Source organism: Taudactylus pleione, unplaced genomic scaffold (assembly GCF_031769625.1).
Source record: "Taudactylus pleione unplaced genomic scaffold, aTauple2 ptg000434l, whole genome shotgun sequence".
Taxonomy (NCBI): Eukaryota; Metazoa; Chordata; class Amphibia; order Anura; family Myobatrachidae; genus Taudactylus; species Taudactylus pleione.
Window position 1 is genome coordinate 2,481,713 of NW_028284836.1, and position 19,835 is coordinate 2,501,547.

The 19,835-nt window shown below is 48.9% G+C and overlaps 1 protein-coding gene across 4 annotated transcripts in view; it reads right to left on the reverse strand.

Annotated features, from left to right (window-relative positions):
- Positions 1-19,835, reverse strand: part of HMBOX1 (homeobox containing 1) — a 112,201-nt gene that overhangs the window by 6,423 nt on the left and 85,943 nt on the right. For 2 of the 4 annotated variants that reach the window (XM_088447551.1, XM_088447550.1), the window contains exons 7-9: positions 18,465-18,547; positions 2,899-2,994; positions 103-197 (exon numbers count right to left, since the gene is read on the reverse strand). In XM_088447551.1, coding sequence (XP_088303677.1) covers positions 103-197; positions 2,899-2,994; positions 18,465-18,547 — 274 coding nt within the window. The remainder of the gene's footprint in view (positions 1-102; positions 198-2,898; positions 2,995-18,464; positions 18,548-19,835) is intronic. The other 2 variants (XM_088447553.1, XM_088447552.1) reach the window with 2 other exon arrangements.

A 19,835-nucleotide genomic window follows, 5' to 3' on the forward strand; every position in this document is an offset into this window, starting at 1 on the left:
GTGTATTTCCCTCTTTATAATGAGGGGAACTGTAGAAATACACAGGCCCCTCCCACTGCGCCACGTCACCAAGACGGATTACACAGAAGCACAGATGCTCACCTGTTCAGAGTAATCGTTGCCATCCACGTCGTCGCTGTTGGAGTGGCCGCCAGGACTTTGTACATCGATGCCGTGACTCTCCAGGATTGCTGCTTCTTCGAAAAAAGCAAATATTGCCCTAAAATTATCTGCAATGGTAATATGAGCCACCCCACAGCGCACGCCCCACGCCTCCGACAGCGGGAGCAAGCCGCGCACACAGCGCCCAGGTCCCTGCCCTATACCAGCAGAGGGCTCCTACTAGCCACATCTCACCGGGGCAGTGCAAGGACCTCAATGGGGACACCCGATGGCAATTTACACATAACCCTAAAACTAAAATTCACCACGTGGCAGCAGTGTTACCAAATGGGTCGCCGTACAAACAATGGGCGAAGCCAGCGGCTTAAACTACAGTATATTGATTTAATAATAATCTCAAAAACACACAAACTTGCAGTATAACAGCACCCAATGTAGATACATCTGTCACCCATAAATGTAGGTATTAGTTTCCGTTATTTAGGAACGCTCACTGTCAGCAACAAACGGAGCCAAATACCTACAGTGTTCTCCCCAGGCTGTTTTCTGCGGGTGCAGCACCCGGCACTTTGGGAGCCTGCAGGTGGGGACAGTATCTGGGAGCTGTATACAAAGGACCAGATCCTACAGACTTTGCAGGTTTTCATAATCAGACGACTGGGCCTCTAATTAGAAGAGAATTACTATATAAAATGTAATTTCAAGTTCAAATCATTATAGGGTCAGGATATAAAACATTTTATTGTTGCGAAGGCCCCCACCCGGCTACTTCTTGATGCCACCCGGCTGGAAACACTTTTGGGGGAGACACTGACCTATAGTAGTATGACCGACTGTGCAATAATGTAAAATATAAATCGAACGAGTGAGATTCAGAAAAGGTCGCTATTGTTGCTGAAACATGAATATCACATAACTTAGCATTATAGATAACCATCGCTATGTGACAACCGTATGAGACACTAACCCAACACAGTCCAACACATGCTAATCTTAGGATAATTACACCACTAATGAGTACATGCATATGTATGGCCTAATTATACATGACAATGCAGTAACCTGACCAGAAGGAGGACACAAATAAGAATACAATTCTGTGTAGTCCACTTAAGATACCCGAGCGGCACAGTCCACTACCTCCCTGCATTATAAGATGCAGGGCTGCACAGTCCACTACCTCACTGCATTATAAGATGCTGGGCTGCACAGTCCACTACCTCCCTGCATTATAAGATACTGGGCTGCCCCGTCCACTACCTCCCTGCATTATAAGATACTGGGCTGCCCCGTCCACTACCTCCCTGCATTATAAGATACTGGGCTGCCCCGTCCACTACCTCCCTGCAATATAAGATGCTGGGCTGCACAGTCCACTACCTCTCTGCATTATAAGATACTGGGCTGCACAGTCCACTACCTCTCTGCATTATAAGATACTGGGCTGCACAGTCCACTACCTCACTGCATTATAAGATACTGGGCTGCACAGTCCACTACCTCACTGCATTATAAGATACTGGGCTGCTCAGTCCACTACCTCCCTGTATTATAAGATACTGGGCTGCTCAGTCCACTACCTCCCTGCATTATAAGATGCTGGGCTGCTCAGTCCACTACCTCCCTGCATTATAAGATACTGGGCTGCACAGTCCACTACCTCTCTGCATTATAAGATACTGGGCTGCACAGTCCACTACCTCACTGCATTATAAGATACTGGGCTGCACAGTCCACTACCTCTCTGCATTATAAGATACTGGGCTGCACAGTCCACTACCTCCCTGCATTATAAGATACTGGGCTGCTCAGTCCACTACCTCCCTGCATTATAAGATGCTGGGCTGCTCAGTCCACTACCTCCCTGCATTATAAGATACTGGGCTGCACAGTTCACTACCTCCCTGCATTATAAGATACTGGGCTGCACAGTCCACTACCTCACTGCATTATAAGATACTGGGCTGCACAGTCCACTACCTCACTGCATTATAAGATACTGGGCTGCACAGTCCACTACCTCCCTGCATTATAAGATACTGGGCTGCTCAGTCCACTACCTCCCTGCATTATAAGATGCTGGGCTGCTCAGTCCACTACCTCCCTGCATTATAAGATACTGGGCTGCACAGTTCACTACCTCCCTGCATTATAAGATACTGGGCTGCACAGTGCACTACCTCTCTGCATTATAAGATACTGGGCTGCACAGTCCACTAGCTCCCTGGAATATAAGATGCAGGGCTGCACAGTCCACTACCTCCGTGCAATATAAAGAGGCTGGGCTGCACAGTCCACTACCTCCCTGCAATGTTAGATACTGGGCTGTACAGGCCACTGCTTGCCTACAATGTTAGATACTGGGCTGTACAGGCCACTGCTTGCCTACAATGTTAGATACTGGGCTGTACAGGCCACTGCTTGCCTACAATGTTAGATACTGGGCTGTACAGACCACTGCTTGCCTACAATGTTAGATACTGGGCTGTACAGACCACTGCTTGCCTACAATGTTAGATACTCGGGCTGCTGCTATCTCCCCGGGTTACCTCTCATCACACGGCTACCAGGAGCAATCTCAGATAATTTCTAATACTTTTAGCTGCTGACCTTTTCCTGGTGCAGTAAGTTATGTATAAGTCTAGGTGACGTCAGGGGTAAGAAGCAGGATCTCTATCACCTATTAATGACAGCTCTGGGTCCCTGACTCTCTATCATCCCATTGTGTCATCACATAGCAGTATCTGTCATCACGGCTGTGCTGTAAAACATTACCGATATTGGCTCTCCTCTTGATTTCCTTTCTTCTGTTTGCGAACCAATTGTAGACCTTCAAGGAGGTGACACGTTCCAGGTCAGAGAGCTTCTTACCTGCAATACACATTCATTTACCACGGAGTGACATAAAACCAAGTGTAAGAGCAGCCATTATCAGGGCTCAGATTTGGGAGAAATATTGAAAGAATCTAACAGCATCTAATTATACACAGTATCTGTCCAGTATAACAGGAGCGTAGGTCCTAGTATAAGGTAGGGGAAATGATACAAGCAGCACAAATGCAGATACAGTATTAGGCAATGGACCAGGCACATGTGCATGCATAGGGGTATGAGAGGAGCCCCGGCACAGAGTAGGGAGTACACCGGAGGGAGCACAATCAGGAAAAGTGTCACAAACAAGACGTAGGGAGAGCAGGTAGTAACATAATGGGAGCTTAGGAAGATAAGGAGAGAACGAGCCAGGAGATAGGTCCAGCCCAGAAGTCTTGAAAGGTGGGGATCGATGGCAGTGATATAGGGAGAGGAAGTACAGATCTGTTCGTGTCCCCCCCCCCCCCTGGGTGATCGCACCACACGTCTCAGCCCGCACGGCGCTGTTAAAACATGTGATCTTTGAAGGTGGTGCGGCCATGCCCCCTGACAATAAGATCAGACTTTGGGGCTAATTGAATTCCCCTCCAATCTCTGAATCCGCATACAAAGCTTTTTTCATTCCCCTTGTGCTTCATATACAGACTCAGGAGCACACAGATATACAGGTGTCACATATCACATTACTCAGCACAGTCTCCCATATACAGACTCAGGAGCACACAGATATACAGGTGTCACATATCACATTACTCAGCGCAGTCTCCTATATACAGACTCAGGAGCACACAGATATACAGGTGTCACCTATCACATTACTCAGCGCAGTCTCCCATATACAGACTCAGGAGCACACAGATATACAGGTGTCACATATCACATTACTCAGCGCAGTCTCCCATATACAGACTCAGGAGCACACACACAGATATACAGGTGTCACCTATCACATTACTCAGCGCAGTCTCCCATATACAGACTCAGGAGCACACAGATATACAGGTGTCACATATCACATTACTCAGCGCAGTCTCCCATATACAGACTCAGGAGCACACAGATATACAGGTGTCACCTATCACATTACTCAGCGCAGTCTCCCATATACAGACTCAGGAGCACACAGATATACAGGTGTCACATATCACATTACTCAGCACAGTCTCCCATATACAGACTCAGGAGCACACAGATATACAGGTGTCACATATCACATTACTCAGCGCAGTCTCCTATATACAGACTCAGGAGCACACAGATATACAGGTGTCACATATCACATTACTCAGCGCAGTCTCCTATATACAGACTCAGGAGCACACAGATATACAGGTGTCACATATCACATTACTCAGCGCAGTCTCCCATATACAGACTCAGGAGCACACAGATATACAGGTGTCACATATCACATTACTCAGCGCAGTCTCCTATATACAGACTCAGGAGCACACAGATATACAGGTGTCACATATCACATTACTCAGGGCAGTCTCCCATATACAGACTCAGGAGCACACAGATATACAGGTGTCACATATCACATTACTCAGCGCAGTCTCCCATATACAGACTCAGGAGCACACACACAGATATACAGGTGTCACATATCACATTACTCAGCTCAGTCTCCTATATACAGACTCAGGAGCACACAGATATACAGGTGTCACATATCACATTACTCAGCTCAGTCTCCTATATACAGACTCAGGAGCACACACACAGATATACAGGTGTCACCTATCACATTACTCAGCACAGTCTCCTATATACAGACTCAGGAGTACACAGATATACAGGTGTCACATATCACATTACTCAGCGCAGTCTCCTATATACAGACTCAGGAGCACACAGATATACAGGTGTCACATATCACATTACTCAGCGCAGTCTCCCATATACAGACTCAGGAGCACACAGATATACAGGTGTCACATATCACATTACTCAGCGCAGTCTCCATATACAGACTCAGGAGCACACAGATATACAGGTGTCACCTATCACATTACTCAGCGCAGTCTCCTATATACAGACTCAGGAGCACACAGATATACAGGTGTCACATATCACATTACTCAGCACAGTCTCCTATATACAGACTCAGGAGCACACAGATATACAGGTGTCACATATCACATTACTCAGCACAGTCTCCCATATACAGACTCAGGAGCACACAGATATACAGGTGTCACATATCACATTACTCAGCGCAGTCTCCTATATACAGACTCAGGAGCACACAGATATACAGGTGTCACATATCACATTACTCAGCGCAGTCTCCCATATACAGACTCAGGAGCACACACACAGATATACAGGTGTCAAATATCACATTACTCAGCTCAGTCTCCTATATACAGACTCAGGAGCACACACACAGATATACAGGTGTCACATATCACATTACTCAGCTCAGTCTCCTATATACAGACTCAGGAGCACACACACAGATATACAGGTGTCACCTATCACATTACTCAGCACAGTCTCCTATATACAGACTCAGGAGTACACAGATATACAGGTGTCACATATCACATTACTCAGCGCAGTCTCCTATATACAGACTCAGGAGCACACAGATATACAGGTGTCACATATCACATTACTCAGCGCAGTCTCCCATATACAGACTCAGGAGCACACAGATATACAGGTGTCACATATCACATTACTCAGCGCAGTCTCCATATACAGACTCAGGAGCACACAGATATACAGGTGTCACATATCACATTACTCAGCGCAGTCTCCCATATACAGGCTCAGGAGCACACAGATATACAGGTGTCACATATCACATTACTCAGCGCAGTCTCCCATATACAGACTCAGGAGCACACAGATATACAGGTGTCACATATCACATTACTCAGCGCAGTCTCCCATATACAGACTCAGGAGCACACAGATATACAGGTGTCACATATCACATTACTCAGCGCAGTCTCCTATATACAGACTCAGGAGCACACAGATATACAGGTGTCACATATCACATTACTCAGCGCAGTCTCCCATATACAGACTCAGGAGCACACACACAGATATACAGGTGTCACATATCACATTACTCAGCTCAGTCTCCTATATACAGACTCAGGAGCACACACACAGATATACAGGTGTCACCTATCACATTACTCAGCACAGTCTCCTATATACAGACTCAGGAGTACACAGATATACAGGTGTCACATATCACATTACTCAGCACAGTCTCCTATATACAGACTCAGGAGCACACAGATATACAGGTGTCACATATCACATTACTCAGCACAGTCTCCCATATACAGACTCAGGAGCACACAGATATACAGGTGTCACATATCACATTACTCAGCGCAGTCTCCTATATACAGACTCAGGAGCACACAGATATACAGGTGTCACATATCACATTACTCAGCGCAGTCTCCCATATACAGACTCAGGAGCACACACACAGATATACAGGTGTCACATATCACATTACTCAGCTCAGTCTCCTATATACAGACTCAGGAGCGCACACACAGATATACAGGTGTCACATATCACATTACTCAGCTCAGTCTCCTATATACAGACTCAGGAGCACACACACAGATATACAGGTGTCACCTATCACATTACTCAGCACAGTCTCCTATATACAGACTCAGGAGTACACAGATATACAGGTGTCACATATCACATTACTCAGCGCAGTCTCCTATATACAGACTCAGGAGCACACAGATATACAGGTGTCACATATCACATTACTCAGCGCAGTCTCCCATATACAGACTCAGGAGCACACAGATATACAGGTGTCACATATCACATTACTCAGCGCAGTCTCCATATACAGACTCAGGAGCACACAGATATACAGGTGTCACATATCACATTACTCAGCGCAGTCTCCCATATACAGGCTCAGGAGCACACAGATATACAGGTGTCACATATCACATTACTCAGCGCAGTCTCCCATATACAGACTCAGGAGCACACAGATATACAGGTGTCACATATCACATTACTCAGCGCAGTCTCCCATATACAGACTCAGGAGCACACAGATATACAGGTGTCACATATCACATTACTCAGCGCAGTCTCCTATATACAGACTCAGGAGCACACAGATATACAGGTGTCACATATCACATTACTCAGCGCAGTCTCCCATATACAGACTCAGGAGCACACACACAGATATACAGGTGTCACATATCACATTACTCAGCTCAGTCTCCTATATACAGACTCAGGAGCACACACACAGATATACAGGTGTCACCTATCACATTACTCAGCGCAGTCTCCCATATACAGACTCAGGAGCACACAGATATACAGGTGTCACATATCACATTACTCAGCGCAGTCTCCCATATACAGACTCAGGAGCACACAGATATACAGGTGTCACCTATCACATTACTCAGCGCAGTCTCCTATATACAGACTCAGGAGCACACAGATATACAGTTGTCACATATCACATTACTCAGCACAGTCTCCTATATACAGACTCAGGAGCACACAGATATACAGGTGTCACATTACTCAGCACAGTCTCCCATATACAGACTCAGGAGCACACAGATATACAGGTGTCACATATCACATTACTCAGCACAGTCTCCTATATACAGACTCAGGAGCACACAGATATACAGGTGTCACATATCACATTACTCAGCACAGTCTCCCATATACAGACTCAGGAGCACACAGATATACAGGTGTCACATAACAAGAGATATGGTAAGAACTTACCTTTGTTATCTCTGTTTCTACGAAGTCCATAGGGTCCACAGGGTTGACCTTGGGGTATAGCTGGATCTGGATCCACGGGCACCACGCAGTTAAAGCTTTGCTGCTCCCAGGATGCACTTGGGTCCGTCCTCCTCTATACCCCGCCCCGGCCACAGGCACCTCAGTTGGTAAGCAGCTAAGGCCGGAGGAGGAGACTAAACAGAGAGAAGGAAGACTGGAACACACAAGAAACCATACTCACAGAAATGGGAGACGGAAAACCGGTGACCAGCCACACAGCCCATTTGAAGCCAGGTGCGTCAGGGCGGGCGCCCTGTGGACCCTATGGACTTCGTAGAAACAGAGATAACAAAGGTAAGTTCTTCCCATATCTCTTGTTTTCTACTTCAGGGTCCATAGGGGGTCCACAGGGTTGACCTTGGGGATGTCCCAAAGCAGTTCAACTAAGGGCGGGGACGCTCCTGTGCTGAAAGGAGTACCCGGCGCCCAAAGGATGCATCCTGAGAGGCGAAGGTGTCAAACGCATAAAACCTCAAAAACGTCTGAATTGAAGACCAAGTAGCCGCCTTACACAGCTGAACAGCGGAGGCGCCACGTCTAGCAGCCCAAGAGGGACCCACAGAACGAGTGGAATGAGCCTTAACAGAGGCTGGCACAGGTAAACCCTCCTGCGCATAAGCCTCACAAATAACTGAACGAAGCCAACGGGCTATCGTTTGCTTGTTGGCAGGTCAACCCCTCTTGTGAAAACCAAAGAGGACAAACAAAGAATCCGACTTCCTAACCGAAGCAGTCCGGTCCACATAGATTCTAAGTGCCCGGACCACATCCAAGGAAGCCTCACCAGCCGAAAGATCAGGTGACTGAAAAGCTGGCACAACAAGTTCCTGATTAATGTGGAACTTTGAAACCACTTTGGGCAAAAACTCAGGACGCGTGCGGAGCACTGCCCTGTCCTGGTGAAAAATCAGAAAAGGAGGGCGACAGGAAAGCGCCCCCAATTCTGAAACCCTCCTGGCCGAAGCAATTGCCAGGAGAAAAATGGTCTTAAACGTCAGCCACTTGAGCTCCACCGACTCAAGCGGCTCAAAAGGAGGACCCTGCAAGACCCTCAGTACCACCGTCAAGTCCCACGGAGCCACCGGAGGCACGAAGGGAGGCTGGATCCTGAGAACACCTTGGAAAAAGGTGTAAACATCTGGCAGTGTAGCAATCCGTCGCTGAAACCACACGGACAAAGCAGACACATGAACCTTCAGAGAGGCCAGGCGTAAGCCGAGGTCCAAACCCGATTGAAGAAATTCCAAGATTCTGGAAACCCGGAACACCTGCGGATCATAGTTTCTGGATTCACACCATTGAAAATAAGTGCGCCACACCCTGTGGTAAATCCGCGCGGAGGCAGGCTTGCGTGCCCTAAGCATGGTACCAATCACTGAACTGGAGAAACCCCTAGACCTCAAGACGGCTGTCTCAAGAGCCACGCCGTCAAAGACAGCCGACCAAGATCCGGGTAAAGGCAGGGCCCCTGAGACAACAGGTCCCGACGCTGAGGAAGAAGGTACGGAGCGTCGATGGAGAGACACCTCAGATCGGAGTACCAAGGACGTCTGGGCCACGCCGGAGCCACCAGCACGAGCGTGCCGCCGTCCTGCTTGAATTTCCGCAGAACCCGAGGAAGTAAGGATATCGGAGGAAACAGATACGCCAGGTGAAACGTCCATTTCACCGACAGAGCGTCTACCAGACAGGCGCCTGCGTCTCTTGTCCTTGACCCGTAAACGGGCAACTTGTGATTGTGACGGGAGGCCATCAAGTCCAGCTCCGGCAGCCCCCACCTGTCCACGAGTAGCTGAAACACCTCTGGGTGAAGCGACCATTCCCCGGGATGCACATCGTGACGGCTGAGGAAGTCCGCCTCCCAATTGAGGACTCCGGGAATGAAGACTGCCGAGATCGCTGGAACATGACACTCCGCCCAAGCAAGAATGCGAGACACCTCCGACATTGCTGCCCGACTGCGAGTTCCCCCTTGGTGGTTGATGTACGCCACCGTGGTGGCGTTGTCGGACTGCACCTGAACCGCCCTTCCGTGAAGAGCGGGGCCGGACGACTGCAGGGCCCTGTACACAGCCCGCAGTTCCAGGATGTTGATGGGGAGAAGTGCTTCTTCCGCGGACCAACGACCCTGAAGCGATAATGAGCCGGTCACTGCCCCCCAACCCCGAAGACTGGCATCCGTCGTGAGCAGGACCCAGTCCGGGATCCAAAAGGGGCGCCCCTCGACCAGATGCACCGTCTGAAGCCACCAAGCCAAAGACTGCCGAACCTCCGCGGACAACACCAGCATCTGAGAGCGGATCCGGTGAGGTAACCCGTTCCATTCCGATAGAATCAGCCCCTGCAGGGGCCGGGAATGGAACTGGGCAAATTCCACCATGTCGAATGTCGACACCATGGACCCCAGAACTCTCATAGCTGAATGGACCGACAGGCGGCAACTGCTCAGGCAACTGTGTATCCGCAGCTGCAGGGAGGAGACCTTCTCTGGAGTCAGGAAAATCCGCTGCTGACGAGAATCCAGCAGGGCTCCCAAATGAACCATCCGCTGTGATGGAATCAGGGAGGACTTCTTCCAGTTTATCAACCACCCGTGTGCTTGAAGACAAGCAATGGTCAGGTGGAGATGTCGAAGAAGCACCTCCGGGGAGCTCGCCAGCAGCAGAAGATCGTCCAGGTACGGCAACAGACGTAGACCCTGACCCCGAAGGTGGGCAGCCATAACCGCCATCACCTTGGTGAACACCCTCGGAGCCGTGGAAAGGCCAAAAGGCAACGCCCGAAATTGGTAGTGATGGTTCAGGATAGCAAACCTCAGATACCGCTGATGTGCCGATGCTATGGGTACATGGAGATATGCGTCCTGGATATCGAGGGAGACCATATAATCCCCGGGTTCCATCGCCAGAATGATGGAACGTAACGTTTCCATCCTGAACCTGGGAACTCTGAGGTATCTGTTCAGAGACTTCAAATTCAGGATAGGGCGATGAGAACCATTGGGTTTCTGTACCAGAAACAGAGTAGAATAGTACCCCGTCCCGCGCTGAGACTGCGGAACGGGAACAATGACCCCTGCTTGTAGCAAGGATTCTATAGCTACCTGAATCTGACCAGCTTTGGTCTTGTCCAGAGAAGGACTCGTACAGAAAAACTGGTGGGGCGGCCTGAACCGAAAAGACAGGGCGTACCCCTGAGAGACTACTTCTCGAACCCAGGCATCCGTGGTGGTATTGTGCCAACACTGGGCGAATTGGAGAAGTCGGCCTCCCACTCTGGGGTCCCCCAGAGAGAGGCCCGTCCCATCAGGCAGCAGGCTTATCCTCCTGCTTGGAAGAAGGGCGCCGAGCACTCCATGCCTGCTTCTTGGGCTTGGGTGCGGCCTTGGTCGCCGAATGTCTCGGGAAGGACTGGCCCTTGGCCTTACCCTGAACCCGAAAGGACCGAAAGGCAGAGCTCCTCACCTTAGCCGGCGCAGAGGCCGAAGGGAGAAAAGCCGACTTGGACTTAGCCAAAGTATCCACTATTCTGTCCAAATCCGGACCAAATAGTAAATCACCATTAAAAGGCAAGGCCTCCAGACCCTTTTTTGAATCTGCATCAGCCCTCCAGGACCTCAGCCACAGGGAGCGCCGAGCAGATACCGCTGCAGCCGACACCCTAGAAGTGAGCAGGCTGGCATCCAAAGACGCTTCCCCAATATAGGAAGCTGCATCCCGCATCTGTCCCACTAACGCTCTCTGGATATCCGGAGCCTCATCAGGAAAGGTATCCTCCAAGGCATTGGCCCATGCCTCAATGGCTTTAGCCACCCAGGAGATAGCCATGGACGGGCGAGCCACCGCCCCGGAAAGAGAATAAATGGACTTTAAACAAGTCTCCACCTTCCTGTCCGTGGGATCCTTCAAAGAGGAGATAGACGGCAATGGCAACGTCGCGCTTTTGATCAAGCGGGTAACGTGGGAATCCACCGCCGGCGGAGTTTCCCATTTCCTGCAATGAGCTTCAGGAAAAGGATAGTTCGCCGCCAACCTTTTCTGTGGATGGAACCTCTTACTAGGTAATTGCCAGGCCGCCGCCATATGATCCGATAATTGATCAGACAGGGGGAACACAGTTGAGGTCACCTTGGCCTTTTTAAAATTAGGAAACTTCGACCTAGGAGCCGGCGCATCATCCTCAACATGTAGGATAGCCCGCACCGCCCTAACTAAGGCTGGAACATTAATGGAGGACTTAGCTTCCACCTCCTGCCCCATGACATCAGAGTCAGAGTCCTCATGGATTTCTCCATCATCTGAGGACACTTCCGAGTCCGACAACTGCGCAGCTAGTGAACTCACAACCGGACGTTTAGACACCCTTGGTGGCACATCACCTTGCAACATAGACTGAAACGCCGAGGATGAAGCCGCCAGACTCTGTACGGAGCTGGATAGAACATCCACCCAAGGCGGAGGAGCCGTCGGAGCAACACTCTGCAAAGGCACTACAGACTGACACGTCGCCGGGGAAGACTGCACATACACAGGCAGTCCCGAGTAAGGACCCACAGTCTGGGCCCCGGGGGAAGACCGCAACATTTGTGGAACCCTCAGGGAATGGGGGATGGTGGGCTGCGGTAACGCCCTAGAAGGGACCGCTGATGGGACAGATAACCGGTCCGCAATAGACGCCAGCACCTGTGAAAACATCGCCCAAGGAGGGTCCTGTGATACAGGGGGGTTGGAGGGGCCCGGTACCAGCTGGCACCGCCCGCACAGACCATCCTGAGATAAGTCCTCCCCATCAACTCCAGCAGCACAGCGTCTGCAGGAAAATAACACAGGAGCCACAGAGCGCTCAGTCTCCTCATCCGACATGATACCGTAAATACACAAGAAATAGGTATCACCAGAGGAATTACGGTTTTAACACCCGCGCACTCACCAGTATGCGAAACAACAGCCCAGATATGGTACTGTGTAGCACACAACAGTATGTGACTGACCCCACAAATACGTGTTTTATATATGTGAGGGTCTCAGAAAAACGCCCTTCCCCCACACACCTGCCGGGCCGTAGGAGAAGGAAAGGGATAGTTATAAGCTGACAGTAAGGAGAATAAGTCACAGACAGGCAGCACTAGCAATAGTCACATACAATGCAGAAAAGTTATACTCACTGCACCTTCCGCTACAATCAACCGCCCAGATTCAGTGTCTGGGAGGGCTATAGCGCTGTGTACACTGTCCTTTAGCAGGGGAGAGGTACACAGGGGGACCGGTCCACTTGATACCGCATGGGAGTCTGCAATGTGCCAGTAAAGATGGCCGCCGGAGACCTCAGAGGAGGAGTGGCCGAGAGATAAGAGCAGCTCAGCGACGCCAGACTGCTTGTTGAAAGGCGCGCTGAGCTGAGGGGAGGAGCCGCTAGACAGGGAAGGCTGCCTCCCCTGGCTAGCAATTAACCCCCGGGTTGCCGGTCCCGCTACCAGCCTGATACCCTGGTGGTCTAGCGGACACGCGGGGTATTCCTCAATTGAGGGGGAGCCCGCCGCCGCCGCTAGCGCCTCCGGTCTGTCCCCAGAGACCGGAGGCTCCTGACTGCATTGAAGTATCCGCGGGCCGCCGCACGCGGCGACCCGCGGCTTACCTGATCCCCGTCGCGTCCGGCAGCAGTCAAGGGAGTCCCCAGAGCCCGGCTAGTACAGGCTCTGGGGTCCCGCCGCGATCCCCAGAGCTGTACTGGCGTCGCGGCGCCAGCGGGGAGAAGGAGCGGCAGCGTGGACGTCCTAAAGGACAGTCTGATGCTGCCGCTCTAACAGTGTAAAAAAAGAAGAAAAAAATAAAAAATTTCTCTTTTAAAATAAAGCTTAGGGGCTGCTCCTGCAGCCCCACTGCGACAGGGTGACCCGACTCCGGCCGGGCACCAACTAAAACTGAGGTGCCTGTGGCCGGGGCGGGGTATAGAGGAGGACGGACCCAAGTGCATCCTGGGAGCAGCAAAGCTTTAACTGCGTGGTGCCCGTGGATCCAGATCCAGCTATACCCCAAGGTCAACCCTGTGGACCCCCTATGGACCCTGAAGTAGAAATCACATTACTCAGCGCAGTCTCCTATATACAGACTCAGGAGCACACAGATATACAAGTGTCACCTATCACATTACTCAGCGCAGTCTCCTATATACAGACTCAGGAGCACACAGATATACAAGTGTCACCTATCACATTACTCTGCACAGTCTCCTATATACAGACTCAGGAGTACACAGATATACAGGTGTCACATATCACATTACTCTGCACAGTCTCCTATATACAGACTCAGGAGCACACAGATATACAGGTGTCACATATCACATTACTCAGCGCAGTCTCCCATATACAGACTCAGGAGCACACAGATATACAGGTGTCACATATCACATTACTCAGCGCAGTCTCCTATATACAGACTCAGGAGCACACAGATATACAGGTGTCACATATCACATTACTCAGCACAGTCTCCTATATACAGACTCAGGAGCACACACACAGATATACAGGTGTCACCTATCACATTACTCAGCGCAGTCTCCCATATACAGACTCAGGAGCACACAGATATACAGGTGTCACATATCACATTACTCAGCGCAGTCTCCCATATACAGACTCAGGAGCACACAGATATACAGGTGTCACATATCACATTACTCAGCACAGTCTCCTATATACAGACTCAGGAGCACACAGATATACAGGTGTCACATATCACATTACTCAGCACAGTCTCCCATATACAGACTCAGGAGCACACAGATATACAGGTGTCACATATCACATTACTCAGCGCAGTCTCCTATATACAGACTCAGGAGCACACAGATATACAAGTGTCACCTATCACATTACTCAGCGCAGTCTCCTATATACAGACTCAGGAGCACACAGATATACAAGTGTCACCTATCACATTACTCTGCACAGTCTCCTATATACAGACTCAGGAGTACACAGATATACAGGTGTCACATATCACATTACTCTGCACAGTCTCCTATATACAGACTCAGGAGCACACAGATATACAGGTGTCACCTATCACATTACTCTGCACAGTCTCCTATATACAGACTCAGGAGTACACAGATATACAGGTGTCACATATCACATTACTCTGCACAGTCTCCTATATACAGACTCAGGAGTACACAGATATACAGGTGTCACATATCGCATTACTCAGCACAGTCTCCCATATACAGACTCAGGAGCACACAGATATACAGGTGTCACATATCGCATTACTCAGCACAGTCTCCCATATACAGACTCAGGAGCACACAGATATACAGGTGTCACATATCACATTACTCAGCACAGTCTCCCATATACAGACTCAGGAGCACACAGATATACAGGTGTCACATATCACATTACTCAGCGCAGTCTCCCATATACAGACTCAGGAGCACACAGATATACAGGTGTCACATATCACATTACTCAGCGCAGTCTCCCATATACAGACTCAGGAGCACACAGATATACAGGTGTCACATATCACATTACTCAGCGCAGTCTCCCATATACAGACTCAGGAGCACACAGATCTACAGGTGTCACATATCACATTACTCAGCGCAGTCTCCCATATACAGACTCAGGCGCACACAGATATACAAGTGTCACATATCACATTACTCAGCACAGTCTCCATATACAGACTCAGGAGCACACAGATATACAGGTGTCACATATCACATTACTCAGCACAGTCTCCCATATACAGACTCAGGAGCACACAGATATACAGGGGTCACATATCACATTACTCAGCACAGTCTCCCATATACAGACTCAGGAGCACACAGATATACAGGTGTCACATATCACATTACTCAGCGCAGTCTCCATATACAGACTCAGGAGCACACAGATATACAGGTGTCACATATCACATTACTCAGCACAGTCTCCCATATACAGACTCAGGAGCACACAGATCTACAGGTGTCACATATCACATTACTCAGCGCAGTCTCCATATACAGACTCAGGAGCACACAGATATACAGGTGTCACATATCACATTATTCAGCGCAGTCTCCCATATACAGACTCAGGAGCACACAGATATACAGGTGTCACCTATCACATTACTCAGCGCAGTCTCCCATATACAGACTCAGGAGCACACAGATATACAGGTGTCACATATCACATTACTCAGCGCAGTCTCCCATATACAGACTCAGGAGCACACAGATATACAGGTGTCACATATCACATTACTCAGCGCAGTCTCCCATATACAGACTCAGGAGCACACAGATATACAGGTGTCACCTATCACATTACTCAGCGCAGTCTCCCATATACAGACTCAGGAGCACACAGATATACAGGTGTCACATATCACATTACTCAGCGCAGTCTCCCATATACAGACTCAGGAGCACACAGATATACAGGTGTCACATATCACATTACTCAGCGCAGTCTCCCATATACAGACTCAGGAGCACACAGATATACAGGTGTCACATATCACATTACTCAGTGCAGTCTCCTATATACAGACTCAGGAGCACACAGATATACAGGTGTCACATATCACATTACTCAGCACAGTCGCCCATATACAGACTCAGGAGCACACAGATATACAGGTGTCTTATGTCACATTACTCAGCGCAGTCTCCCATATACAGACTCAGGAGCACACTGATATACAGGTGTCACATATCACATTACTCAGCGCAGTCTCCCATATACAGACTCAGGAGCACACAGATATACAGGTGTCACATATCACATTACTCAGCGCAGTCTCCCATATACAGACTCAGGAGCACACAGATATACAGGTATCACATGTCACATTACTCAGCCCATTCTGCTGGTGCGTTATATCAGATTGCGACAGACACATTCTCGCCATAAAGTGACAGCCGGTGATAGCAGAGCAGCACGTTACCTGACGGCTCTCTCACGCCAGACAAGTTGCGCAGCGTGGCGTATTAAGGTTAGATGTATAAGGACACGTCTGTAGGACACTAAAGGTCGGATTCTGAGGTGAGAGCAACGCAAAAAAAAACAACTAGCTGGGAATGTTGCAAAAACATTTTGCACTGAGAGAAAGAGAGAGGGGGTACGGATGTAAAACGTGCAGAGTGTGTTAGATTTGGGGTGGGGGGGGGGGTGTTAAATCCAAATTACAGTGCAAACATAAAGCAGCCCAGCATGTGTGGGCTACAGAGAATAACAGTAAATGTATCTGCACCCCACGCACTACAGCAGCATGGTTTCTCCAGGTGCACAGTCACTGGGGTTTTGTGTTTTACTCCTCAGACCCCAAAGTGTCATCAGCATTAAGATGCAAAACTGCTCATTAATGAACGGAGGAGAAAAGCAGGGAGCCTGTACCGATATGCGGGGCACGCCACCTGCAAGCAGAAGTACGCCTTCTTGGAAGAGGAGTATTTACATACAGTGTAATAAGTAGACAAGACAAAAGGAAGTATAAAAGCATAGAAAATGCTTCTCTAAGTATATGACCGATGCATGTACATCGCTAATACAGACAGTGAGTAGGTACGGGCGGCTTTATACAATCAGCTGGCGCAGCAGATGAATGAGGAAGATACAGGTTGCATATATTACAGCATAATTTGCCTCGTGCTGCGCAGGATTCTCAGACACCTGGAAACATTTACACCCGCCGCGCAGTCTCTTAACCTTGAGAACTAGGAGACGCGCTGGAGCGCCCGCTGTCACTCCGCGCACCTTGCACAGCTCATGCCAAAGCCAACTTGGCACAGGGCTGTTTGTTAAGCAGGTTGGCTTCCCACCAAGGGCTTTAATAGGGAATGAATTATTGTTCAGACATAAATTATGTAGATGGCGAAGATTTTTACATAACACTTCAAGGTCTTTGCTGAATATGTAGAGATGACAAACACAATCTCTCTCTACGGCATTCTCAGCGGTGTGACAGGTGGCTGTAAGCGCCGTGTTACGGAAGCCGTGACCGGTGACATTAGCGCCTGCGATCCGCGGGGTACACGGACATTTGCTGTGCAGTGCCTAGTAACGCGGCGCTAATTGAAACAAACAAGTAGTAATGTGCTTTATAATACCGGCAACAGTCTCATCTCAGCCACAAAAAGTCAACTTAAAAAACTTTAAGACAATTTTAACCTTCACTTCACTCTCTGTAAATAGCAACCGGGAAACTAAAAGGGCTTCGCAGCGTTGGGGGGTGGTGACGGGGGAGTGGTCAGGGAAACGCAGGCCTGCCTGTCTCCGCTTGAACGCCGTTACATGGGCGTGCATAAATTAGCCACTGCGACGGCATACGCAGCTTGTGTACTCACTGCGTGCCACGAGCTTAGCGATTTCTGAGTAAGGTCAGACCTGTAGTAATTGCGTGTGAGGGGCCGATGTTACTCGATGTCCCCGATTTATAGGCAGGACCGCAAGGTATTAAGGATGTGTGATCGCGGTAGTGGGCGTCTCTATGCTGGCTTTGCGACGCCATTGCGATAGCAATCATTAGCATATTTTTGCAGCAGAACACGGTGCATAATCTCAGCCGCAATAGCGATCCGCAATAAATCAGACCCATAATACACAGCCTGCCGTAGAGAACACGCTGCGTCACACTCACCTGGCTTCTGTATAACCGCGTTGCATGCGTTGGCGATCTCCTCTCGCTTGGCCTCGTCGGGATACTGGTTCTCATTAAAATAGCTGAAAAATTCAAGTGTTCACAATTATCTGCTGTTATTTCATCTACAGAGGCAGCGATCACACCATGCAGAGACTTTTCCCAGTCAGATAAGAGAACGGCTCTACAGGATATAACGCAGCACACATTGGTGAGCGGGGACAGGGGGGGGGGGGCATAGATCTATACAGGCGCTGACAATTCTGATCAAATGTAACCAAAGCCGTTTCTAATTACTGGGGAGGGAATTAGATCATTTTGGGGTGAGGAAAAGGAGGTTAGTATCCAATGACAAGTGACGCATACAGCAGGGTGGGAGGCGTGACCCAGTGTGACTCCTGATTGGATGGAAAAGATGCTGTCCAATCAGAAGCCACAATAACAACAGGTAAATGGAGTCAGCGTGGCCTAAAACTAAAAGTCAATCTATAAGAATGTACAAATCTGTAAGGTAACTGAAATGACCTGATGGTAACATGGGGGCGGCTTAGATCAATACCGAAAACTCAATCACTGTACAGAGCTGGTATAAGCAAGTTCATAACAATAAGGAAAAGGGAGAAGAGGGAATTGTTTTTTTTTGTGGTGCAAAAAATTCATTACATTAAATATTTTTTTGTTGTTTTTTTAGCTGTAACACTGGCCATAAAATAAAAATTACCATCGTTACTGGTGTGGACGCTTAAAAAATATAATTTGACATAATTAGCAGCTATTTTATTCTATGCCAAAAGGGAAGAGAACCTTAGGAAGAGAAATCACTGTACTTCGTATGGAACAGGCTATAATTATTATTTTAAACTAGCTGAAGGACCTGGCGTTGCGCAGGTTTAAATCTTCCAAGTTATTAAGTTTTATTATGTGTTGTCGTCCAAATCCATCCAGTGGAATGCCCAGAACAGGATCCTTGGGTCAGAGTTCTGCCCGGTGAAGTACACCGTGAGGTCCGACCGGGACCCCAACCATCCCAGACCAATTGTCACCCCTCTGTGAAGTTTTCGTTTAAATCCATCCAGTGGAAGGCCCGGAACAGGCTCCCCGGGTCAAAGTTCTGCCCAGCATACACCAACGGGAGGTCTGACCAGGACCCTAACCCCCCTAAAACCTGGCCAGGATTCAACTGGACCACCTTGCGTTGGTTTCACCCTAATCGCAGCAGGGGTGTCTGAATGCATACCCGGACAGACAGACAAACAGACCAATGAATTTTATATATAAGATATTTACTGATTTACTGGGCGGCGTTTTTCCTGTAATGCTCACAAAGGTCGCATACTGTAGATGGCGATTAAAAGCGCTTTTTAGCGCTGC